Below are 26,847 nucleotides of genomic sequence, written 5' to 3' on the forward strand. Positions count from 1 at the left end.
CATAATACTTATGTACTTTTACTGTAGTGGGATTTTTCATGCAGGTCTTTCACGTATTTTTACACTGCTGTATTGGTATTTTTACTTAAATAAAGGAGCTGAATACTTCTTCCACCACTTGCACTTAACTTATAAGGTCTTTCGTTTCTATGCATGTCTAACAAGGTGGAAAATGATGATTTAAAACTACCTCAGTTAGAGAGGCAGCATGGTTTGGTTTTTCTCATCTTCTCAGTGAGTCATCGGCTGCTTCAGAGCAGCTCACACCGGAGCGAGGCTGCGCTTCACCGGCTGCAGTGTTGACACCTGGCTGCATTATCACCATAACCGTAAAGCGGCTTTTAGTCAAATGTACCACAAACAAAAACCTACCTGTCACATCAGCATTTAACCAGTTATCAAACAGCTAGCTGACCTTAGCCTCCGTAATAACGCGAACCTGGTATGTTGGCAAGATTAACAAAATTGTTGGTTTTAATGCGAAAAGCGTAGTCTGACACTTACTGGAAATTAGAGAAAAATGTAGCTATTTACATATAAAAAAGAGGAGACTGGAAAGTGTATCCGCCTGAAATAAGACGCTAACCGCCAGTGCGAGTCAAGCTAGCAAGCTGCAGCAACACAGCCGATATCTCTGAGGGAAAAAACACACATGCATTGAAAAAAGCATTCCTTTAACATACTCACGTATGAAATACATTAAGGCATATCTTTCCACAAATTGTGAATTAGCGGCCTTACATTACAGATGTTATTTTATGTCAGTAAACCTCCCGAGAAAGGAGCTCCCTTGTTTCCTAGAACGTCGCTACTTCCTCCTGTCAAATGCATGTCCCACAAAAATGTGACGTCGACCAATCAGATCTGGCCCACGTGTTAATGACAACGGTTTGAACCAATCAGAGAGCCCCCGAATAGCTTTTATTGACCTATTACAAACAGAGAATATCAACATGCAGCATAAACTGAACACACGCCACTTTCTGGATGATTTAACTTAAATTATAAAATTAAATTTAAAGATCCCCTCCAGACATGTTTTAAGACACATTAAAATACGCTGCTTTGAATAATAATTTGTGTCTGATGTTTTTTCTCCACAAACTAGTACCTAATTAGAAATTCTTAAAATTGCATATACTCCGTCAAACTCATTAAAAATCCAGAATCTATGAATATGTAAATATTTGCATTTTCAAAAGTTCAGCTGCCGGACACAAGGTGCCTCCTCTTTCACTGAAAAGTCCATTCAGTGTTTGTGCAATGGAGGCTTCAAGTTTCCACGTCACACTTGTGTAAGTTACATACTGGACCAGGATCAGCTTCCAATTTATGTCACAAATCCTGCTCCTTACACTCAGATTTAAAGTGAGCTCAGAGAAACTTTCCTCCTTCAGCAGATGAATGTGAAAACAGTCTTCTAGTCTCAGTTCTACCTTTCCAGTAGGACTGAATATCTTTCACTGGGAGGATGCGGGTCTAGATTGCTCCCTGTCACCTGTGGTGTTTCGCAAGGATCCGTTCTCGGCCCCATCCTGTTTACCTTCTAAACGCTCCCCCTTGAACTTGTCATCAGCAGACGTGAGATATCTTTTCATTGCTAAGCTGATGATACCTTTCAAAACCACCCCAAACCCTTCTGCAACCAGTCAGGCCTCAGCACCTGTCTTTAGGAGATAAAAGCCTGGATGAGCACAAATTTCCTCCAGTTAAACAGCAGCAAAACTGAAACTCTTCGTATTGGCTCTCCACAAGAGATCCAGTCATCTTCCATACCTCATCTCACCTTTGACAGCCAGGACCTCCCCCTTTTCGTCCTCAGGCACAAATCTGGGTGTTAGGTTTGACTCTCAGCTGAGTTTTGATGACCATATAAAACATCTATGCAAAACCTCTCAAAAACATCTCTAAACTCTGCCTCTCTGTAACACTGTCAGATGCAGAGAAACTCCTCCGTGCCTTTATCTCCTCAAGACTGTTCTACTGCAATGCGCTCTTCACAGGGATCCCTGGCAAGAGCATCCAGAAGCTCCAGTACATTCATATCAGCGCTGCCAGGATCCTGCTGAGACTGCGAAAACACCAACATATAACACCGGTTCTGTTTTCATCGCACTGGCTTCTTGTCTCCTTCAGGTTCGACTACAAAGTTGTGCTTCTCACATACAAATCAATCAACTGACATGCGTCTCCCTACCTACACACCACAAACCTCCACCCACACCCTCAGATCTGCCAACAGTTTGCTCCTCCAGTACTAAGCTCCGCACCACGGGGGATCGAGCCTTCTGCTCTGCTGCAGCACACTTATAGAACAGCCTTTATAACCATCTGAGGGCAGCACAGACCCTGGTCTCTCTTAAAAAAAGGCCTTTATTCAGTAAAGCTTTTCATCTTAACTCTTGTGACTGTTTTCTTTATGTTCTGTGCTCTATGTTATTAATATTGTAGCACTCTGAGTTTCACTATGAATGAAAACTGCAGCACAAATTAAACGTATTGTTATTTTTTTTTATTATTAAACTCTTCACATACATCATGACGTATGCACGGTGACGCTCTAACATCCAACTGAAGTAACAAGAAGAAAACAGCCCAGTGACAAATGTGAATACTTGCAGCAGGAGTTTATTACAACATATAAATAAGGGAAATGATATTTGGAAAGCAAAAGGGTGGAGTGTCGTTTGGTCGTTTTTTAAAGTGCCTGTTAATCTTTTTGAACCTCATTTTAAATTCTAGTGATCCAAAAGTTTTCAATGGTACAAAATATGCAGAATTTTGATGAGATCTGTAAAAAAAAAAAGTAAAAATATATTCCCATTTGATGGAATGGTGCAGTCATAAACTCAATGTAAACATCATAAAACTTCCCGAGGTGCTGAAACAAGCTGATACAGAATAAATATGTGAAACTGTGTGATTCAAGATGATTTTAAGCACATAAGCAACATAAAGGGGAAAACTGGATGTTGAGGAGTCATACAACATGTCTGTGTTTTATTCCTGTATTCATCTCAAACGCGGTGATGGCAGCGAGTGTGTGAAGGAAACTTCCTGGATGTCTCTGAATTGGATGAAGCCATGAAGTGGTGAGGGCACAGGGAGCTGCTGGACCACATCCGTCCTCGTCATTAGATCTGGTCCCAACACTGTCCTGACCTGCAGCCGACAGATGTGGGACAGACTTGGAACGGAGTCTAGAGGGGGGGAAAGAAAAACAATCATTATTCAAAGTTTACTGCAGATAAATAGAATCGTATCTAAAGTGTATAGTTTGTGTCGTTTTACCAAAATGCGGACATGGTTTCCAGGTTTTCTCCGCCCGTCTACGACACAGAATTTGTTTCAAAGGGGCAGAAAGAGTCGCCCAGTTTACGAACTCCAGCAGATAATTCAACACTTCACTGTCTGCTTGTTCCAACCTAGAAAGCATCGAGAACAGAAAGAAATGGATCAATTTATTGTTATTTGAAAGCCTTTTTCTGAAAACGAACTGAACTGAACTTTTATTAACCTTTACGATTTGAACTGAACTTAATTTTTTTTTTTATTTAGGAAAAAGTAATTGAACTGGAGTATTTCTTGGTTTTGTGGACTGTGGGATTTTGGGGGGTTGTGAAAACATGTTCAATTATATGCTAATATATTAGCACTAAGATTTTGTGTTTGTGTTGTTCTTGCTGGGTTCGTGTGTTCAATCAGTGTGTAGGGTTTTACTTTTAAGTAGTGTTGCTTATCTTGCATCCTTTGTGAGGGTTGACTGAACCATTTAAAATATACAAAAAACCCCCCAAAAACCTGACAGACAAAATCTTAAATTCGAGGGGAGACACCTGGCCGGCACCCCTAGCAAAATCTTTTTAAAACCCAGGAAGTCAAACCGTCACACTAAAGTCATCTGATCTTTGACTAAAGCGTGAAAAAGTGAGAGAAGCGACGTACATGATGGGCTGAAGCAGTAAAGATGGTTCCAGTCCGGCCTTTAGCAGCAGAGGAAGCCAGCAGGCGGCAAAATGCGCCTGGTTTAGTGCCACACTGAGCAGCTCTCTCAGTTCCTGCAGCTTTAAAGCCGTTTTCCCTTCATGACTCGGTAGAGAAGAGTCCCCGATTAAACGCTCCTGTCGAGGGACCCATCTGTGCTCGAGTATCAGCTGCAGCAGGTCTGTTTTGTCAATGGCCAAGGCGTGAATCCAGTCCTCCTCCATCAAACTCGCTCCCGCAGCTATCAGCAACCTCGCTGATTCGCTAGAAGAGATTTTAATCATATTTAGAAACAAACATTTCTGTTTTATTTTGTGTGTGATCTCGGAGCGCGTGAGGTGCTTAAATCAGCTTTCTTACATACCAGTACGGTTTGTTGGATGAACGGCACAAGGCGAAGGAGAGCGGTGATCGGAGGCCCAAGATGTGTGTGCAATCCTGGGCGTCCGGGCTGAAACCTTCCTTTAAGAGCAGCTCCACGCTGTCGCTCTGATGGCCGTGGACGGCGACGTATAGCGGACTCACCCTGCCGTCACCGCGGTCACACACACGATCTGTAACGGCTATCAGCCTCCTCAGGACACTGGGTTGACACGATCACAGAGGGTGAAGGTAAAATAATGGTACAATGTATTTGTAATCAGATTATGATGATTAATGGATTAGTGGATAAAGAGAAAATGAATGGACAGTTCTTGTAATCGATTCATTTCAGTCATTTAGATGCAAAACATTCTGTAGCTTCTCTGATGTGAGGATTTGCTTATTTTCTCTGTTTTGAACATCTTTCTTTTAGATTAGAAAAGAAAAATGAGAAAGAAAAGACAAAAAACATTTTATATACAGAATTGTATATTTTGTCAGACGACTGTACCTCTAATCTTTCTTTTTCTTGTTCCTGGAGATGGTATTTTATGTCTTCAATTACTTCAATTTAACAATCTGAGAAAGTACAAACACTCTTCTCAACAGTTCATGAATCACTGCAACGTGTGATGAAGGGTCGTAAGTAGACAAGTCTGCGACTAACGATTATTGTCTTGATGAATCGTTTAGTCTATGAAATGTTCAACAAATAGTGAAAATACTGTATTTACAATTTCTTAGAGGAGAAGGTGATTTCTTCAGTTTGCTTCAGATATTCAATTCACTATCAATTATAATAAAGAAAAACAGCAAATCATCACGTTTGAGAGGCCGAAACCAGAACATATTAGCCGTTTTTGCTTGAAAAATGATTAGAACTGCAACAATTGAATTGTTGCAGCTCTACAAGTAGATATTTCCTCTTCTTTAAGAGTAACAGCCTTTACAAATACATCAATAAAGACGAGTTAGGAGTCAGTACCCGCTATGGCCGAACTCAGCAGCTGCATGGATGGGCAGCTGGGGCCAGTCGTGGCTACAGGCTATGTTGGGATCTGCGCCATGATCCAACAGAAAATCCACACAAGCCTGGTGGCCTTCCTGAGACGCAATCAGCAGCGGTGTGGCCAGGTCAGCTGCCTGAGTGTTCACGTCGGCTCCTAAAGTCAAAAACATCTCATTACGCTCGTTGTGTGACTTGATTAGTGGTTTAAGAGAGGTGTGTGATCAATGTATGGGATATCAACCGAGACGGGTAAAAAAAAAAAAAGCTATTTACCAGCATGAACAAGGATCTCCAGACATTCCTGCTGTCCATACTGTGAAGCCACAAACAGAGGGGAGATCTTGTGGTCGTCAACTGCCTCCAGGTTGCACACATTAACCAGCGTACGCACGATTTCACTGTGACCCTTAGGGAGTAAAAGACTGTGTTCGTTACTGGTTTGGATACAGCTCACAGAGTCGTGTATGTTAGGGATGGGCCCAGTATTTGTATTTGTATCTGTATTTGTTGAGGCAGCAAAATCATTTGTATTCGAATAAAAGTGGACAGAGGTTTAAAAATCCTGTTTTTGTTTTTATTACACTTTTAATTTTAGAAAATTAAAGTGTTACAATAATGAAGCGTGTGTCAGTAGTTCAGCTTTATCTCTGGGGAACACTCCCAACTCCGGGAGTGACGTCCAAATTAGGAAATGTGCGTCATGTAGCAGGTGGATGTGACTCCCCTCAATGAGACCTGCTGATAGACGTCACAGCGGAGCAGAGGAGAGACACTGAGATAGTGATGTAACCGACCTGCATTTGACATGTTTTATTTTTCTTCCTGAAAACAAATCATTTTTGAAATATATGTATGAAACAAATACTGTGCTTTGCCGAATAATGTATTTGTATTCAGGCGCACCCCTAGTGTATGTGTGTGTGTGTTTGTGAGTTTCAATGATGACCTTATAAGCAGCTTGATGAAGGCAGGTCCAGCAGGATGCAGTGTGTGTTCCGTTGACCTCTGCACCTTTACTGACCAGCAGCTCTACAACCTCTTTGTGCCCGCCGTCTACAGCTGTTGGAAAACAATAAGTAGCTGATAAATATTGCAGACAGAACTGTTGAGTGTTGTGTTTTGTGTGTGTGTGTGTGTGTGTTATACCTGCATAGAGAGGACAGGACAGATCGTTGGTTAGCTGGTTGATGTTGGCATGTGCTTTCAGGAGGAGACGGACTACTGCCAGGTTTCCACGCTGTGCTGCCAGGTAACAGGCAGACTCCCCCTCATGTGTCAAAGAGTTCACATACGCTCGGCAGCCAGAGGAGGAACCTGCTGCTAACAGTCAGGATGATAAAAGAACAGTAATGGTTATGTTTAGAATAGCTGAATCTCATATTTGATGGAAAAGAAAACTTGGTTAACTTCTACTGATGAAATGATTAGTTGATTAACTGATTAGTCGATCATTAGGAAACTAATCAGCAACTATTTTATCATTTTTTAAAATCATTCATCAAGAAAAATTGTAAATGTTTGGATGTATTTTGGACTGTTGGTCCAATCTAGAGCTGAATCTAGTTAATGAATAAATTAGTTGATTGGCAGACAATTAATTGTTTATGTTTTTATGTATTTCGGAAAATACAAATACATAATTTTTTAATTGAATATATTTGGGTTTTGTACAGTTGGTCGGACAACACAAGCAATTTAATAAGTCATCATTTCCTGTAGGAGAATGTGAGGATTTATCACTTCTGTCTTTTCATTTTATATACTGAAAGATTAATCAATAAAGAAACAACCATTAATTTTGAAGATGTCAGCTTGGACTTTGTCACTATTATCTGACACCTTAAAGACTAAATAATCAATTAAAAAATAATCAAACAATCACATTAGATGGTAATGAAAACAATTATTTGTTGCACCCCTGTGATAAACTTAAGACTCTGAGATCAATGCAATGATTAGTCAATTTATCGATTAGTCAATCAACAGAATATTAATCTACTATTAGATATTTATTAGATATTAGCAACTATTTTGAAAATGAATTAATCGTTTTGAGTTGTTTTTAAAGAAAAAAAAAGTCAAAGTTCTCTGATTCCAGCTTCTCAAATGTGAATATTTTCTGGTTTCTTTAGTCTTCTATGATTGTAAACTGAATATCTTTGGGTTGTGGACTGTTGGGACGAAACAAAACACTTGAATACGTCACCTTGAGCTTTGGAAAGAATCAAGAATATAATCATTCATAAATTTATTTTCATTTTTTTCATTTATAAAGAGTAAACAAGCCAAACTACAACTCTGAGTTGTATGAGACACTTTCTTACCTACAGCTGAGAGAATTTCCTGCACACAACCCTGACTGCCAGCGGCTGCCGCCTCATGCAGGGCGTTCCAGCCGCGGTTGTCTCGACAGTCTGCACTGAAGCCTCTCTTCATCAGCCTCCTCACCCTCTTCCTACAGCCTGAACGAGCTGCGGCAGCAACACTGGAGACAGTGTCCCCGTAGCACTCTGTAAAGTCCATTTCCTCCTGCAGAAAAAAAAGAGTTAGAGCCTTGAATTATGCCAGTATTTGTCTACCAAGTTGTAGAGGTTTATACACAGTTTTCAAGGGACACAGTGAACACAGAGCTGTGCTTCTGCCTTCATTAGCAGTAGGAAGGCACTTTAAACTGGTCAAACAGAGACAGAATGACCACAGCACGGAGGACCAGGCTCCTGTCTCCTGTCAACATTAGCCATCAACCCCTGAAGTGTGGCTAACTTACAGGAACCCAGTATAACTGTCGTTATGTTCTGTGCGTGTTTCCAAATTTCTCTGTCCTTTTATAAATGAATCTAACGGCTAACACCCAGCAGATAACACACACTTCAACGTTCTTGTACTCCAGAAATCAATTTCATTAGGAAAGATTCATGAATTTTCAAAATATAAATCTAGGAGACACTAACACTGAGCTGCGTTTAAAGAGATCTCCAGTCAACTGTCTTCAACGTTGAACAGTCTGCTTTAGTTTAAACTGGTTTTGATGTTATTTGTTATGCAGAGTCCAACAAAGCTGCAACATACAGACCAATGTTCAGTGAATAAACATCCAAGGTGGTCATGGTGTGAAGTCTTTTAACTGTATTTTGTATGTTGACTGATTAACAGAAACATCAAAACATAACTAACGCTGCTCACGGACGACGTAGCAAGTCACACCGTGATGTAGAAAATGTCAAGTACTTTTACGTAATACGGAATACAATTATTATTTTAAAAAAAGTCTGCTTTTTTGTTGTTTAACTCAAATAAAATGCTTATTTACCCAAATGGTGTCAAGTCTTAACAGGCGCTGTTTATTGACGTCAAACCACCACAAACACCCGTGTCGCGTGCTGCTGCCGTTGATGACGTCATGGCAGCTCTAGTTCGATGCTGCGGCTAAATCGAGTCAGAAATTCAGTTTTATTTTCATTTATAGCCGCGAATCAAGTTCAGACATCGTTTTATTAAACACGCCCGAAGAAATGCGAAGACGGAAATTCAGAAACCCGAGGAAGACGAGCTAAATAACGGTTTCAGCCGAAGGGATTTGAAGGTAATTTAAATCTGAACAGCAGCGTTATGTTAGCAAGCTGCAGTTACTGCTGTTGTAGCAAATACATGTTGTTTTACGTCTAACGATAAATATAATATTCTTCATCCATCTCTAAATAAAGAAATACTAGTCAAAACATCCCCATGTCACACAGCTGTCAAATGCTTTCCTTCATTCACTATACATGAGTGTTGGAAAGTAATTAAGTAACGTTACAGTTTTGAGGTACTTGTGCTTTACTTGAGTACTTCCATTTGATGCTACTTTATACTTCCACTCCACTACATTTCAGAGGGAAATATTGTACTTTCTATGAAACCAGTGGTTTCCAACCTTTTTGTCTTTTGACGTCTTACAAAAAGCAGTGTGTAGTCGGGGTCACATTTCACATGTCTATGAGTTGTTAACAGCTCCACCAAATAGTGATTTTTCCCTCTAAACTTCTCACATGCTTTCATTTCAATAAATGTTCAAATGATCCAATATTTCAGCAAAAATCAAAGATTAGAGAAAAAGTCCAAAAACTGAAAACAGATTTGTGTATCAGAACTTTGTTTTTTCTTCTTTCCTCTCCCATTAATCATCTCACCACCCCTCAGATTTATCTGCTGACCCTTTGGAGGGGCCCGACCCCTAGGTTGGGAACCACTGGACTAAACTAGCTAACTGTATATAAAGTAGTGTAAACTAGCTCCACCTCCAGCAGCTACAACAGTAACATGCTGCTCTAACACTGATGCTTCACTATTAATAATTTAATGATGTCATATATATAATATATCAGTCAGAGGGACCAAACCACTACTTTTACTGCAATACTTTCACTACATCAAGCTCATAATACTTATGTACTTTTACTGCAATACTTTAACTACATCAAGCTCATAATACTTATGTACTTTTACTGTAGTAGGATTTTCCTCAACTTATCTTTTGTTTATCTTCATTCAGCCTGGTCTTCTGCCCTCATCTCTCTTCTAACTTGTTCTCATTCATTCTCCTAAATAGTTTCCTACCTTGTGTCCTAACTTGTAGGTTACAGTCCCTCAGCAGCATCATGGTGGACATTTCTGTGAAAAGCGGAGCTGCTTGGGTCTGTCACTCTCCGGGACGTCACCTGGCTGACGTTCTGCTCCCTGTTAACATCAGCAACAAAGACGATGATGAAGAGGAACTCAGTCAGCCAGAGGGAGACGAGACAAATCTGTATGTTGATAGTTTTTGTAAAGCTTTACATGGAAGCGCTGATCACAGATCTACTCTTAGTGACCGACACCTTTAACACTAATCTCTCTCTCTCTCTCTCTCTCAGAGGAGACCCAGTGCTGTTGGAGCAGACGGAGGAAGGGTCTCCCTGTGTCCTGATGCTCCACTGCAGACCCGGCTCCCCCGCAGCCATCCGCCGCCTGCTGGTCGTCAGCGAGGCTCGAACCATGGAAGTGTACAACCAGACCGGAGAATACTGTGGAACGGTACGAGGGGAGAAGGACAACAGCATCCAGCCAGACAGGTACATACGCACAAACACTCATCGTCACTTGGGCTGCATGTTCTGCAAGCTTTTACTTCATTTGTTTTGTGAAGTTTAGCAGGACTTAGTGATGGCATTCTTGCTTTTTTAGACACGACTTGGCACTTAAGCTTAGACTGGTTTCACTAAATTAGCTTGTGACGTCTCCAGTTAGGATTATACAGGTTGACATATGTGCAATGATTACACATTTCAAACAATTAACAGAAGAAAATACCGCAAAAAGAAGCTACTGTGGCGTTCATGGGGACAGGAAAGGAGCTGATAATGCAGCTTTTTGAAAATTTCAAGTATCTACTGAACAAAAGAGCGTCCGCCCACTAGCTGGAGCCAATCCCAGCTGACATCGGGTTGCCAGTCAATCATAAGGCTGACATATAAAGACCAGTCACACTCACATTCACACACATTTTAGAGTCACCGGTTAACCTAACCTGCTTGTTTTTGATCTGTGGGAGGAAACCCACTGCAGGCAGCGGGTCAACATGCAAACTCCACATAGAAACCGCACCACCACGCCGCCCCCAGAAGAGAGTATAAACCTCAAACCAGGGGTAGAGTTTGGCAACATCCTGAGTTTGAATAAAGACGTGGATCTTTGTTCTCATATCATATCTTTTTTGCTCACAGTGCAGACAGAGGACCTTTCTACAGGAAACAGCTGATCCTCGAGGATCCATCCTCAGCCTGTGAAGTGAAGGTGAGCTGCATTCAGGTTCAGTCCTCGCACAAAGCTGTTGTATTGTTGTCATATATCTTAGCTTTTGACATCTATCAGAGTTACATTTAGTTTAATCAGCTGCTTCTGTCTTCCGTCTCCCAGCTGCTCTCCCTGGCCGGTAGAAGCAGTGTTTTGGTGTGTCGAATACTCGCGGGCCTTCAGCCGCTGCAGCCCTGCGCGGCACGCTGCCCCGGCATCAACATGCAGCAGGTGCAGAGTCTGGTCGATGAGATGGGGACGAGCCTCTCACCCGGAGCCCAGAACCTCATGGAGATGGTGCACTTCCAGCAGAAGGTAGGGAGTAAAGGAGCTGCACATTATGAGCTTTATCACCCCCTGCAGGTGATGGGGGGTATCTACAACAACAATGACATGCCACAAACTGCTACTTCCTTGTATTTGATTAGTTTTCCAAAGTGTGCCATCAAGTTTTAGATTGCTCATCCATCTTTAGGCATTTCAGTTCATTTTGAAAATTAACTCTCAGTACTTGAAACACGGACTGTTTTAAAACTGTCTTAAAATATTCATGCATACATTTGAGATGTGGGAGCTGCCTGCTGAACAGCAACCTTTTAGGATAAGAGGAACAACCATGAGCATGTTTACTCAGTGTTTGTCTTCATTAATGTTTTTTGGCATCTAGAGTATCCTGAAATACAAAATGATGACATGTCTCATCCCGTCTCCAACGAATTTTAATTTCTACATCTTCCTCTTTACAAATATACTGCTGAACTTCCTTTAACCTCCGCTGATGAATCTGCTGATGTTGCAGTACAAGACAGGAACAATTCATCACAATCTAGATAAAATAATAACACTCATACACAGTGTAATCATCATTTTTATAACAAATGTCATGATTTTTGGCATCTGGAGTATCCTGGAATATGAAAACAAAATGAATTTTAAAATTGAATCTTCAAATCTAATCTTGATGTTATTAGAAAAAATTCTTGTTGTTTGACCTCGACAACAGAGATGAACCTTAACAGGAAGCTGCATAAGAAATGTCATCTATCGGCGTGTGTTTCTCTTTCTTATTCAGAACCAGACGGGCTCTCTGGACGGCCTCCTGCCTCTCCTGATGGGCAGTGGAGCTTTTTCCGCCCTGGCTCGAGGAGCCAACGTCTCCCCAGCAGCTCTCAGGAACGAGCCCCAGCCTGCAGACTCCAGGGTAGCAGTATTATCTGGGCTGTTTTTTTACTTTAGCATCATCCACTTTTGATTTTACCAGTAGGTTCTGAGGGTTTACTGTGAATCCTATGGACCGAAAAATGCTTTCAATCCACAGTTACAATCACTGACAGATCATTTTACCTTTAACATGATAAAAGTTAACAGCAATTAAGCAGACTGACAAAGGCCAACAACGTTTGAGAGATTTGTGTTTCTGTGTCAGCAGCCTCCAGTTTCACCGGCTCAAAACGGAGCGACGTCCAACGGCTCTACCTCGTCTTCCTCCCCCTCAGACATGTCTATGTCCAGCGTCAACGCCAGGAACACAAGTAAGGATCGTAATCTCTCTCAAATGTGAATAGAAATTGGTGCAGATTCAGGAAAAAATACTTAACCAGGAATTTGCGCTGACGCATTAAAAATCCCAACACGGAGAAGAAATGTCTTTAACATTATGTAATAAGAGAACTTGCAATTTGTGATAATCGTGTGTCAGTATTTCGGATATTTAATCAGAAAAAAATGTCCAAGTTGTCTTTTTTTAGGCAACTCTGAGTCTAAATTTTTTGTGACTGACCTGAATTTTGAAAACAGATTTTATCTGAACCACAAGTGTCTCCTGCAGACTGTTATTATCCATCTCGCTGTCATATGAAGGTCATTTGAGGAGACTACTTTTTAAACTTTTGATATTCACAAATCTCATCTGCTGACCAGTTACACTCGCTTACTTTTCCAAAACTGGCATTTATAAATCTGATATTTCGCCATTAGAATAAAAAGATGAGTCATGCACCATAGAAAGTTCAAATCTTCGTTGTCCTCCAGGGTAACAAATAACCAGAATAATACCAAATGTCTCCCATCTTTAGCGGGCGGTGAGAGCGGAGGCCCGGTGAGCCACGCCCAGCTGGCGGAGATGATGTCACACTTCCTTAACGGGCAGGGACACGGCCAGGCGTTGAGCACACACGGCCCCGAGCTTCTGCCCATGCTCCAGAGCGTCTGCGGTCAGGTGACGCAGCTGAGGCTGGATGACGCCGCAGCGGCAGCAGAGAAGGAGAAAACGCTGAGAAATGGCTCATGGTGAGTGGAGTTCAGTGTGTGTTAGTGATGAAGGTTTTTTTTTTTTCGATAACGACTCGCCACCAGCTGCTCGGAGAAATTATAACCCGGATTCAGTCGATTCTTCTGGTGGATGAAATCACTCCGACCGCTCGTATGCGTGTTTAACATCTGACTCTACATCAACAAGTAGCTTCATGCTGTTTATTTGTTATCAGTGGCTCCACCTTGTGTCAGAAAGACGCTACTGCAGACAAACTCTAAACTGAAACATGGAAGATTTAAATCATGTATACAAATACTATTACTTCTATGCTAAAGTATATTTAATTAATACTAGTACTGAATGAACTTGATGCAAGAGCAACAAACTCTCCTGATAAACACTGTCTGATGTCTTTCCTTCAAAAAAAATACTTACTGTGTAGATTTAATGTCCCTGCATACATGGTTAAACTGAATATTTGGGCTCGTTAAGTCCTAATTAAATATAAAGCACTGCAGTAGAAACAGTGAGCATTTTTAAACATTGTTTTTGCTGCCACATTATTGTCTCAGGGTCACATTGTTGAGGAACAGAGCGCGTGGATGAAACAGAGACTCATTGATTTGATAGAACAATAGTTGTGGTTGTCTGATGTTGCAGCAAGAGACATTTCTACTGAAAGTCTGCGGACGCCCCAAACACTTCCTACTGCTTCATGGTACAGTATTCACTCAGCTATAGAAGGATTATGGGGTTTTGGTTGTTAACAGTCCAGCGAGGAGGCTGGAACGGAGACAAGAGAGTTCATTCATCAACATCGCTGTTCACTTGTGTGAATCATTAAAACGTTGGCAAACTCCACCAAAAGCGATCATTTTGATAAATTTAATCTTCCGGCCGACACCGATGCAGAGAGACGGTATCAGCTGACTTAATCTGCAGCTGACATTTGTCTCTCTCCGCGATTGAAAAATGTCTTTGTGAGTCGGCGCCAAAACCGCCGTTTCTATAAATGAGGCTCTTTGTCAAGAGGAGAGATGCACAGAGGGAACGTCAGCTGAGTCTGACTCCACATCGAGGAGAGGACGGCAGCTCAGCGGTACGTCTGCACCACCACACGTCACTTCTTTTACCACAAGATAAAATATTTAACTTTAAAGTGAAAAACTCTGAATTACATTCTAGAAAACAGAGAAAAAGTATCTTTAAACTGGTGTTAAAGAGTTGTTACTGGAGTGTTTTATGTTTAGAGTTATACTTTTTAGTTGTTTTTTCTTGTGAACTGCAACCTACCTCTTTTTACCGTCTCGTATCCTACAACTCCCAGAATGCTTTTCGAATGCTGTACAATATGCCGCCATGTTGGAGCGGGGATCTGTCCGCTTCGCACAGTAGAAAATGTCAGACTTTAATGTTTTGATTTGCTACCGAGAGAAATGCAGAGAAAGCTCTTCATCTGTCTCTCACACAAACATGCATCATCTTCATTTTACACTTTACACATCAGCTTTGTAAAGAGTGAGAGGAACGTCAGTAGAGAGTGTGAGTGTGTGAAAATATGAATATAAAAAAGAGGACTGTCAAATATACAATTTTTAAAAAAAAAACAAAAAAACCATATTGAGTCTCTTTAATCTGTATGTTAAATAGTAGTTGTATGATGATGCAATAAGAAAATGGAAAAAAAAAGGAACTTTGATTTATTGCAGTGATATCAACTTAGCTACTTTGTATTAAATGTAAGTATTTTTGTATGAAAACCATCATTTTTAATCAATGTTTAGCATTTTATGAACCCAAACTGCTGAAAAATTGATTGATAATTCAGTGAGTTATGACAGCTGTAAGAGCCGACAGACCTCCTCCCAGAACATACTGGTACTGTCCGTTCCAATATGGCGGCCATGTTGACACATGGATACAACAACTAGCAGCGCCCACTGCGGTCCCTATGTTTATATCTATTGTACATGCATTGCATTCTGGGGTATTAGGGCAGCTGCACTGCATTGTGATATTCTGCTCCTGTGCATGTGTGTTTCTACAATAGATTTCTCCTGAACTTTTCATGAGGCTCTGATACTAAAAATCTGACATTTTACCAAATCCTGACAAGTTGCATAACAACAAAATAGAAAAAAAAAAAGACATCCAAGGTAGAACGCCAACTGCTGTTTTAATAACAGGGTGATTTCCACTTTTATGCTTTTACCGGAGTTGCCAGCTCAGTAGGATCGGCTCGGGGAGAAACAACAGAAAAGGTGGTTTGAAGATGCTTCAAGATCCTTGAGGGTAAACATTAACGCTGTTGGAATCTGCTGAGAAAAAAACCCCCGAAATTCAGAGACACAGCTGGAAAAAAAAGAGGAAATGTTGTGTAAAGTATCTCGGTTTTGTAATTTTCCTACATGTGGTTCGGATGAAACGAACCAAAAGTTTCACACAGAAGGAAATGTGTGTTTGAGTCAGATGGACGCAGCGGGATTTTGAGGTCGGGAAGAAGACGATGGTGGACTCTGACTCTGTTTAGATTTAGTGTCGGTGTTTATTTTTGAGGTTTTTGTCGTCTGATGTGGCTTCATGTTCAAGAATCGAGTCACAGCTTGCTTTCATCCTTCTTCCCTAAGATCTAAATAGGCCTTTCAGTTCACATAATACTCTTATTATTACATTTAAGTCTCAACTAGTATCAACACGTCCTGCTCACGACACGCAGCAACAAATATTCCAGTTCAGTTTTACTGCGAGTATCAAACTGATTCATGTAGATCATGTAAAGGTTTTCGCTTGATCGGGTCATTTTTTTTTATTAGCGGCTGTAATGTTAGTGTGCTGGTGATGCTTAAGAGGAAGAAACAGCGATGACAGGTTGAGTCTTTAAATTTAATGTCCAAGAGGGAAACACTATAAATGCTTTGTAGCTGCTGGTGTTACAAAAGGAAAAATCTTTAATCCCAGTACCTGTGAGAAGGCCAACTGTGATAAAAACACAGTCAGTCTTCACATGAAATGATAATAAAAAAAAAAAAAAAGCGGGGATAAGAAAGCTTTTTTCTCACACTTTTTTAATGTTTATTTCAACCTGATTTCTATGTATTTGAATTTGTGATTTCTGCCGTTTTGATATTTGAAACTGTAATATATCATTACATAAAGGTGAGAGAGTGAGAGAGTCGGCCCGTCCTTTTACAGAAGCTTTCTAGAAAGATCTTTGATGTCTGACTTTGTACTTTTACCTCAGCTGGCAAAACAAAGAGCTAACACTGCAGGGATTTGGGGGTTAAGTTCCCACTGAGGTCATGCACGCAGAGAAAAGACTGAATAGAAAGTCTTTTTTTCTCCGTGTGGCTGTTTTTTAGACAGAAAAGTCAGTCACTCTTCAAAACGATTATTATCCTCCGCTTTACTCTTTCAGGGAGTTGGACGCAGCCATGGAACGCCGTCTGGAGGAGATGGAGAAGAGGCTGAAGGAGCACGTAGACCGTCGCCTGGACGCTCTGGAGCAGAAGTTGGAGAAGGCCCTGCTGAGCGCCCTGCCGCTGGTCGCCCTCAACCAGGGAGCCGTGAGCAGCTCAGCAGGAGGATCTGCACCCACCGGGCTGGCGGAGCAGGCCGCGACGACGCCGGCTACGCACTGAGTTCAGCAGAACCTCTAAACCATTAATGTAACCTGAAGGCTTTACTGCTCCTGATCCTCCTCAAACTAGACCTCAGTGTCGGGGTGGATGCTGAACAGGACGCAGACACTAACAGAAACACAAGGAAAGGGGAAAAAATACGGGAGATGTGGACATCTGCTAAAACATTAAATAGTTTTAAATTTATAAGTGTCTCAAACCATCACCAACGCTGAGTTCTCCCATCTGTCAAAGATTCAGCCTCTGTTAACGGTTTCTGTTTTTTTTTTATCTCTGGGAAAACAGCGAGCGAATGTGGCATTTGTTGTGACAGCTGAAGCGAACGTCACATGGATGTAGGGCCTCTGTATCGTCAACTCGAGAACACGCTGTAATAGTTTCACCGAAAGAAACTATGAGAGAAATCCAAGACCACAAATCAGATTTTTTTTTTATTTCTCTTATATAAAAAGACAACATGTCCTGTGGCTGAACTGCATTCTGAGAAAAAGATGGGCCACATTAAAAGTACCCAGAAACAGGAAAAAGGCCATTTAAAACCGCACTGTTTTTAAAAACAGGTTTAACAGGAGCACTCAATTACAGCCGAGGCACTGAGAAACATATAAAAAAAGAGCTTTAAATGATTATTGTTATGTGATCTTATCCTGGTTATTAGCATGTTTTAACTTAATAATAATAATAATAATAATAATAATCATTAAATGCAACACCAGAAGAACACTCATGTATTCCACATTACATAGAAACTGTAAAACACTCCCGGGTCTCCACATCCAGATGATCCTGCAGTTGTATCTTGACTAACAGTTAGTTTTATTCACACTAAGTTCTGTAACTGCACTGATCTGGTGTTTCGGTTAATCGGGCCTCAACTGTGTGGCTCAAAATGTCAGAATGAACACACTCACTTGTGTTCCAGGAGTGTGAAATACAAGGAGAAACTGATTGAAAATGTGTTTTTAATATGGCACTGTAATGTTTAAATAATGTACATGTCTGTAACATAAAGCTTATCTGCCAATGTAAACTGTTAAAATGACTTGTTTTGGCCTGTGATGTTGATGGTTTTAATAACTGTAATGACAGAAATTAAAATATATTTATACAGATGAATGTTTTCCTTTTTTGGGGGGGAGATGGGAGGAGGTTAGAGGGTTAATGAACCATTGTATGAGCTCTATGTTGAGTAAGGCACTAAGTGGAAGAATCGGAGGCTCAATTCCCAAATTAGGAAGCTGTTGGACAGCGAGGCGCATTAGAGGTTGAGGGACAGACAAATGGACGATGTGGGATTGCAAAGAAAAACACAAATGTTATGCAAAAAGTCTTTTTCAATGTTTTAAAAGCATTTAACGGAAATACTGTGAGCAAATTTGGCATCTGTCGTGAGCAGAACGGTTTGGCGTTGGGGTTGGTATCTTTGGTTGGGCTCAGGCTCTGCAGTCAAAACATATGAGTCAGAAAATACTTTTAAGAGCTGACAATGCTGATTTATGGATACTTAATGTGGACAAAAACGGCAGTTAGAGGAAAATGTTGCTCAAAATTTTCCCGAAAGGTACAATCAACTTGGACAATGTTTCCTGCCAGGTCTTCCAGTAACACTGACTCATAAATGGGTCAGAAATGGACCATCAAGGTCACCGAAAATCAACCTCGGCAGTTCGTCCAGTACAGGAGACATGTAAAGTGAATCCTGCTGTATCAATGGCCTATTTCCTAAAGACATACAATGAAGCAGAGGGGACAGCGGATGCCAATGCGCTGAACGCCGAACCAACTAACAGCTGTGAGCCGAGTCATCAGAAATGAAATGGGTCAGAGGCTATGCAGGGAGGACACCAAATTATAAAACGATGTGCGGATGTTTTGTTAGGCATGTGGTGGACAGACACTGAGTCAGCAGAGGAGAGTTCTGGGAGAAAATCTGCTCCAATAATCAGGACAAACTCACTGCTTCCTTTCACAACTGGTCCCACTGGAGTCGAAATGAAAGGAAAACTCTCTGCTGGTCAATCTGTCTGCATTCAGGGAGGTATTTAGTGATGTAAAGCTGCAATTCATGTTTAAATAATGAACCAACTCGACCTTCTAAATCTAAATCTTGGGGACACAATGATTTAAGGGAACAGATTAATTCAAGGGTAAAAATAATTGTTAATCCCACTAGAACGTCCACTCACTGTCTGTTCTGGAGCTTTCAGTTGTATCACCCGATCTTCCTCAGCAGATGGGAGTTGGCCAAGGACTTTTCGACCATGCTGGTGTAAAAGTTGACACTGGAAGTTCTTTCTTGCAGTTGACAAAACAATCTACAAATAAAATGAAAATAATTGATTTGAGTCAGTCAGACTGTGCGAGTTACTGAACCGAGTGTAAAAATGAGTCATTTGAGGGCCTGCTATGGGAAATGGCGATGTTGTTTTGGACTGCATTGTTGTTTGGAGCCAAACCGACAATGAACTGATCTACTAACAAGTATCGTGTGTTTATACAAAGCCTGATATATCTTATTCCTATTAAAAACACATCAGTGAGCCACGCTACTGCACTGGGTGACATGTTCCTCATTATGAAGAGCTCTGTCATGTTAGTTTGTTTAGAAACGGCTCCAAAGACCAATAACAGCGACCATGTTTTCAGTCTCAGGAGAGTAGTTCTGTGTGAGCATGTGCGTGAATGCGGTTGCATTTACAGCCTCGCTAGCTTGTTGTGCTGCATATCACGACCTCTTGACTTGTACTACATTGTAAATTTCTCAAAGAACTTTAGCACAAACTCAAGAGATTGTGATATGTAGCACAACAAGCTAGCGAAGCTGTCAACAGAACCACACATGGTCTTCTGCTTACACAGAACTACTCTCTGGAGAACTGAAGTCTTTGCAGCTGTTTCTAAACAAACTAACGTGACCAAATTCTTCATAACAAAGTAACTTGTCACCCAGAGCAGCTGTGTGACTGATGTCTTTTTAATAGTTTTTGGACAACAATGCAGGTCTACAGCACAGAGGAATAAGATCTATCGGGCTCCGGATACACACACAATACTCACTTTACTGCTGGTTTGGTTTCTTGGCAAGAAGAAAAATACAGAAAATCTCCAGCTATCATTTAATGCATACCAACAGCAGAAATAACATTTAGCTTGGAATATGGACACACAACTGCTGAACTAGAAATACGTTCAGGGCAAGTTGTCATTTGTCACCAAGAAAAACTTTGTTAGTGTTCAACTACATTTCCCCTGAGTCAACCAGCACACTGTAAAACACTCTGGAACTGTCATTTTTGAATGCTAAAAAAAATTGATAGCTGTTTTATCTTTGACATGCTGAAATCTTAATACCCAGTGCAGTAATAGAAACACATTTATCTCATGACTTTGGCTTACATCATCTGACCTCCTGAATGAACCTGCGCCGAGCACGCATCACTAATTTTACTGTGTTAACTGTGTCAAGTGTTGCATAACGCCCTCACTCCTCTTGGCCCACACACACAAACACACACACACATAGAGTCCAGCAAATTGTGTCATGCTTGTCATGTTGTATGTGTGTTGCATATGTTGCTGTGGAACATGGCACAGAGGGAGGACACGCCATAGTTACAGAGCAGAGAACAAGATGTTTGAGGGATGATGATGGGAGTTCTTTCTCAACTTGTTTTCTCGGTCTCCTTGTGAACAGAGTTTGGCTGCCGGGGTTGTGCTGGAGTTAAATTTCCTCTCTATTTATTTTCATACACATACTGTATGTGATCACAAATCTTTCATGAAGGTTATTTGTCTGTGGTGACATTTTTAGGGATGGTCCACTACAATGGTTTCCAGACTGAAATATCTCAAATCTCAACAAATATCGGACACAATTCTGTACAGACATTTATGGTTCCCACACCATGCATCCTCAAGCTCCACCATGAGGTTGACATTTAAGGTTTTGAGTGAAATATTTGAACAACTGTTGGATGTGTAATCATTAAATATGGCTCAAACATTCATGCCCCCCCCCCCCCCCCCCCCCCAGGAGTAATAATAATAACTTTTTGCAGTTCAAAGTTATATCTTTTTTTTTTTTCTTATTATCAGTTGTTTTTTATTATTAAAAGGAAGAAAAAGAAGGTCTAAATAAATGTCATGAATGCTTCTTTTTCTCTCAGTGACAGGAGAGACATACAGGTGTCAGGTTGACCTGGAAGAATTAGTAAATAAATCTGCGCTGTATCTTACAGGCCACAGGCAGACATTGTGTTGTCAGCAGTGTGACTGAAAAGTAAGAACCACACCAGCATTTAAACTGACTGAAGTGATATTTGCAGGTAAATTTACATGCTGTTTAATGTGCTGCAGCTTACCAGCTAATCAAGCTGCAAGTTGATGTTAGCGGTGCACTTTTCCCCAGTGAATGTTTGTTCAGTGGCTCGTTCAACAAGCTAATTTGCAGGACAAGACATGTGTTCATGTTTGTAAGTTACATAAGAAGGACACTTTAGCAGGAAAGCTAATGTGGGTTGTGTGGCTCTTGCGTTGTGTAGCAGGATGCTATCAGGCTCAGTGTGACCGTCTGCTCTGCCTATGATAGAATATATGATTTAAAATAAAGTGATTTAATTGGCTGTATGGAAACAAGTTCTCCATCTAAGTAGACGGAAAACTAACGGTAATTCAACAAATTAATGTAAAAATAGGGGATATGTGTAACTATTGTCAACTGAAAATTTGTAGTGCTCAGAAAAATGGATATTCTAACTTCTACAATTCCATGACAAGTGGGCAACTCCACCCACTGAGGAAGTTTGTGTGATACATTCAAGTTAGACCTTGTGGTGCTTTAATTTCAGTTTCACGTACAGCACCAGCTGTAAAAAAAAGTCTGTTTTGGGTTGTTCATTGGCTTGCCTGTTGTCGTTGACAGGGAGCGAAGCCTAAGTGCACCACTGAAAACATTAGCTGTTGGTTGAAAGATGAACTTTGGAGAGGAAAGCAGATACGTATCTTAGCTGAACCCAACCTCAACGAGAGATTCACAGTTTCCTTGTGTTAAAAACAAATGGGATTACAAAAAATGAGATACAAGGTGTAGTAGGTGATTTTTTTTTTTTTACTTTGGAGAGTCAGCGAGCTGTTTTACCCTGCTCCAAATTTGATGCTAAGCTAGGCTAACCATCTCTGTACTCTGCACAGACATGAACCTGGTATCCATCTTCTTCTAACTTCCAGCAAGATAACAAATAAGCAATTTTCTTAAATATTGGCTCACCAAAAAATGTTACTATGGAAATGGAAAAGAATAGTTGTGTCAAATATTTTAAGCTAGCACTTGTGGGAAACTCTTGACAGACAACAATGACCTGCAAGGAGAAGATCACATGACTGATATGGGTAGCCGAGCTAGCACTTCTGCTACTGAGCTAATGACAATGCGCTAGCCAATACATTATCTTATAGTCCACACTATCCAATGTTTGCCAATGTTTGTTAAAAATGACATTTGTTGTATTTTTTTTGTTTGTCCTCTTTAATATCTGATATTTCTTTGCTGGACAACAGATCCACACATTAAAGGATTTAACGGAAAATTCTGTTAGTATAACTATGATACATGAATTGTAAAGTAATACTGAAAGGATCTTAAAATGTGGTTTTCAAAATCTGATACATTTGATGTCTTCTTTGCATGAATATTCATAACGAATGTCATATTTTGGAGGGAGATGCTACAAGTGTTTAGTTTGTTTTTCATCATTGAAAACATTTGTACATTTTGCTCCAATCTGATCGATCCAAACTAAACAGAGCTGAAAGAATTAAGAAATACAGCTGGTTGTTTAACAAACTTTACTGTTTTTGTCTTTGCTGTAGAGAATTTTACCCATTTTCCAGCAGTATCACTATTACTTTACCTTGTGTAACAGTACAACTAGTACAACCGTGTGCTTATTGTTAGTTCCTTTTGGCTGTTTGAGCTCAAACCGCCAGTTATTACATCAACACGTTAAATAAAAACAACACTTTTAAAAATAATTTTATTCCCTTTTTTGAAAAATTGTCATCAAACTCATAGAGACAAAAATACAATTAAAAAAATATTCCATCAAGGACATAAACAATGAAACAGAACTATGGTAACCTTAAGTAACCGCTTTGTAGGGACAGATGGAGTTAGTAGAATATAAAACATCTGTGATGATGGAAAGTTAATGGGGACTAGAAGAAAAACTAAAACTACTAGAAGTGTGATGACAGGGTTGAAGCTTCGGTTCCCAGGGTAAAGAAGTTGGACTTTGAAGGTGTGTGTGAGCATAATATCATGGAAGAGTAGAAGTAGTACTAATAATTACAAGTTCTTAAACGCAGTAGGTGTGGCCCCAGACACACACGCACCCCTATTGGTTGCTTGGTTTTTCAAAAGCGTTCATGATTGGTTGAAAAACACTTGAGAGCCAGCTCGGGATTGGTTGACTGGTTATGTTGTTGAGTTGACAGTTTGCTCAGTCAGCCGAGAGGTCAAGGGTCAATCTCCTCCGGGGTGATGGTGATGATGACGTCCTCGTTGCCTCGCCTCACCACCGTTCGCAACGTCTCGTCCCGCTTGATGGCGGAGCTGACGTCGCTGGCTGAGGTAACTCGCTCTCCGTTGATGCTGATGATGACATCGCTCTCCTTCAGGCCAGCTCTGTCATGAAGAAAGGAGAGCGAACGTACAAAAAACATATTAGTTGTTGGCATTTTGTAGTAGATTTCCATGACGTTGCATTAAAGGGAGGCTAAGTTTAATTTTTTTAAAGTTACCTTAATATATGGTAGTTTGGTAGGTTGATAAGGTTATTGATTACTGCTGACAATGGTAGTTGGAGATGGGTGGAGGGGTGACATGTCAGATGTTTGTCGAAAATCAGTTTTATTACTCGTTGCCACGAGGTGTAGATAAAGGTTATGAATTATAGAAACACTTTATTGTAACTTAAAGGTACACTTCCCAATTTTGCTGCAGAATCCAGCAAGTTCAAAGAAGGTGATTTATTCTTAAAACCACTTTATAGTAAGTGGATCAAGAAACTGATATTGTGACATAATATCACCTTCATCAATTATTTTTATGTCCAGTTTTGCCTGTTAGTTAACAAGATATGAAGTTATATCTCTGATTTTATAAGCTTTTCAGATTTTATATCCTTTCCTTGAAAATATGTTCAGCACTTTGTTCAACTTTGACATTAAAGGTCCTTAAAACCTGTTTTCTCAAGCTGCCCCTCGGCAGACTTCTGCCAGTTCCGGAGGCTACTGTAACAAACTATAGCAGATGGATTTGGCTTCTTTTTCTTTACTTGAAATGTAAACTTCTCAAATATATCTGTGCATTTTTGAGCCAAAATCAGATTTGAAATATGAGAGTGGACAACACAAACAACCCGTGGAACAACCTTAGCAACAAATTCTACACGATGGTCGTCATCACAAGGAGGAAGTAGAGGTAACTTTGCAAACAGAGCGTTCAGAGCAGGCTGAAGCCCTGACTTTAAGTCTTTGAAGGAGCCCTTTTTACGTAAGTTCACCTCACGTTTTGGAACTTTGACCATGTTTAACATAGACATCCAACATTACAACTGTATAAAACTGACAGAAAATCACAGAAAGCATGTTATGTCCCCTTTAAATCTTGAGGATCCACTTCCAGAACTGATGGAAACGATGCCAAAGAGAAATCTGAATCTGTTGAGCTATAACTGAAACAGTTTGTCCTCCCTGCCAGCGGTAGTTGGACAGTCTGGGTGGGAAACATTCATGATTCTGCCTTCGTTGCCAGCTTTCAGCCTGCTTCCAAAAACAAAACAGCAGCTTTAAAAAACCAGAGGTGAACTCTCTATATCCTGCAGTCTTCATGCACAGAGAGTTCAACTCTTATGAATGTCCTTTCAGCAAGATCAGATCCTCATCCTGACTCCTGTCTGTGTTCCACATAAACCCACCAGACAACAAGAAAACAAACTCTACCTGCTATTTTCTCAGGTGAGACGCCGCGGTTTGCTTTTAACAAGCTTTTCATGTGGATGCAAAAAAAAAAAACTTTCCAGAGACAAAATATATTCTGCAGGAGTGCGTCTGGAACAAATCAGCATACGCTTTTTTTTTTTTTTTAATCTATTTTAACATATGAAAGTAAAACTCGCTACAGAAAATTAACGCATAATTACATATCCGAAAATCTTTTTACCTGCTCGTGAAAATACGACTTGTTGATTTGACACATTGGGCAGTGAACACCAGATAACTGTGGGAATAAAAAGTAACACTGAGAGAGAAACTCACGACTCAGCTGGAGTCCGGTTGATGACCTCGATGACGTACGCCCCCGAAGTGACATCTGGGAAGTCTGACTGCCTCTCCTTTAGCTCCTTAGCCAGCCTGAGGTGGGAAAAGAAGGGAAAACAGCCAAAACATCAACATTCGTACTAACTGTACCCGACACACCAGTCTGAATTTAATTAAACATGAAGGGATGATAAATCGTGACTCATTTTGAATTCCAACACTTTGCTCTGGAAAAAAACTGCAGATTTCAAACTTTGAAAAGCTGCAACTTCAACAACACAGATCTGATTGTCATGCATCAGGCTTCTGCAGTGTTCAATCACTGTATTTACTTATTTAATCAGATTCTTCTCAACACTGGCTGACATCCTCATCATGCACACAGGAAGCTGAAATTAGACAATATGATGCATTTTCTAAAACTACTGACCACATCCAACCTGTAGATCAGCCTGTGTTTAACATCTCTTGTGTTACATTATTTCTGGCCGTTTTTAAAAGCACAATAACAGTTTTTGAATTGAATTTCCACCTTCCAGGCAAACTTTGGTTTCAGTCTATTTCAATTTACTATGAAAATCAGCTAGGTAGGTTTAGTTACATGCTTCTGGAACGACCTGCCTGAGGAGATCAGGCTCGCAGAATCAGTAACTTCTTTTAGAGCAGTTCTTAAAAACTCATTTCTACAGACATGCTTTTATGTGATGTTGTCTTTTTATCGTCTTTCAATCTTTGTTGGTATGTTTAAGGAAGCTCTAACACCCCAAACTTTGAGATTTAGATGCGAGAAAGCGTTACATTGCTGAGTTTTGTTGTCAGTCAAATCCAGAAGACAAATAAAAACTGACTTGACTCATAAAAAGCCTCCTTGTTGCTGCATTAAAGGAGCCTTTGACATCAAAAAATTGAGAGTCAGCGGGCAAGAAGCGCTGCATTCAAGAGCTAAGGTGTCAAAAAATGAAATCCTGAAGACAAACAAATACAAGCAAATGTAGAAATCAAGTAAAATTTGGCTTTTTTAAAATTAAAAAGGTTGCTGTTCAGCAGCTCGTTCTTAAGTGTCGGAAAGTCCTTAAATGCAGCAGTAAATTGACTGAAATGGATGGTATGATTTGGAAAAATAGTCATTAGTAATGTAATATATGGGCATTAATGGGCTGCAATGGTTCAAGTTTATGAGCTTCTATAAAATTAAGCTTGTTTTGATGTTTTGGAGCGTTTCCTACTGTGACCCACTCTGGAGAGGCAGACTGGGCGTCATTCTGACCCGTAGGCGGTGGGCGTGGATTGAGCTGACTGACATTCCTGTTTAAAGGCATCATTTGGCAGCACGCATCTAAAGCTGAGGTCACATTTTTCGTTAAGATCACCGCCCTTGTTACATGTGATGATCAAGATTGAAAAACATCAGTCTGCCTCCTGTCACTGCAGAAGTTCTCAGATTTAATTGGCATTTTTTACACCTC

At 40.4% G+C, this 26,847-nt stretch overlaps 4 protein-coding genes across 6 annotated transcripts in view; 1 reads left to right on the top strand and 3 right to left on the bottom strand.

Moving 5' to 3' along the window:
- abca5 (ATP-binding cassette, sub-family A (ABC1), member 5) overlaps positions 1–1,427 on the bottom strand; it is a 29,815-nt gene extending 28,388 nt beyond the window's left edge. Inside the window, exon 1 of the mRNA XM_067576732.1 lies at positions 688–1,427. Within this exon, the coding sequence (XP_067432833.1) occupies positions 688–700 (13 nt within the window). The 5' untranslated portion in view covers positions 701–1,427. The remainder of the gene's footprint in view (positions 1–687) is intronic.
- A 1,154-nt stretch (positions 1,428–2,581) lies between these two features.
- Positions 2,582–8,751, bottom strand: asb3 (ankyrin repeat and SOCS box containing 3). Of its 2 annotated transcripts, none has more exons than XM_067576729.1 (10): positions 8,667–8,751; positions 7,681–7,885; positions 6,503–6,673; positions 6,303–6,415; positions 5,630–5,762; positions 5,333–5,510; positions 4,349–4,567; positions 3,946–4,248; positions 3,292–3,425; positions 2,582–3,200 (listed from the first exon to the last, which is right to left on the bottom strand). In XM_067576729.1, exons 2-10 carry the CDS (start codon positions 7,877–7,879, stop codon positions 3,013–3,015), a joined length of 1,638 nt encoding a protein of 545 aa, XP_067432830.1. In that variant the 5' UTR covers positions 7,880–7,885; positions 8,667–8,751; the 3' UTR covers positions 2,582–3,012. The 2 variants fall into 2 exon arrangements, with proteins under 2 accessions (XP_067432830.1, XP_067432829.1); XM_067576728.1 differs by having other exon boundaries at positions 2,583–3,200; positions 6,503–6,676; positions 8,667–8,750.
- Position 8,752: 1 nt separating this feature from the next.
- Positions 8,753–18,174, top strand: c20h10orf88 (chromosome 20 C10orf88 homolog). Of its 2 annotated transcripts, none has more exons than XM_067576730.1 (9): positions 8,753–8,939; positions 9,975–10,145; positions 10,252–10,449; positions 11,101–11,170; positions 11,294–11,485; positions 12,243–12,371; positions 12,597–12,702; positions 13,246–13,459; positions 16,840–18,174. In XM_067576730.1, exons 2-9 carry the CDS (start codon positions 9,997–9,999, stop codon positions 17,060–17,062), a joined length of 1,281 nt encoding a protein of 426 aa, XP_067432831.1. In that variant the 5' UTR covers positions 8,753–8,939; positions 9,975–9,996; the 3' UTR covers positions 17,063–18,174. The 2 variants fall into 2 exon arrangements, with proteins under 2 accessions (XP_067432831.1, XP_067432832.1); XM_067576731.1 differs by having other exon boundaries at positions 12,600–12,702.
- A 4,940-nt stretch (positions 18,175–23,114) lies between these two features.
- The window catches only part of htra1b (HtrA serine peptidase 1b), a 32,595-nt gene continuing 28,862 nt past the window's right edge, over positions 23,115–26,847 (bottom strand). Inside the window, exons 9-10 of the mRNA XM_067576247.1 lie at positions 25,379–25,474; positions 23,115–23,744 (exon numbers count right to left, since the gene is read on the bottom strand). Of these exons, the coding sequence (XP_067432348.1) occupies positions 23,576–23,744; positions 25,379–25,474 (265 nt within the window). The 3' untranslated portion in view covers positions 23,115–23,575. The remainder of the gene's footprint in view (positions 23,745–25,378; positions 25,475–26,847) is intronic.

The sequence above is a fragment of the Thunnus thynnus genome, chromosome 20 (genome assembly GCF_963924715.1).
Source record: "Thunnus thynnus chromosome 20, fThuThy2.1, whole genome shotgun sequence".
In the NCBI taxonomy this organism is placed as follows: Eukaryota; Metazoa; Chordata; class Actinopteri; order Scombriformes; family Scombridae; genus Thunnus; species Thunnus thynnus.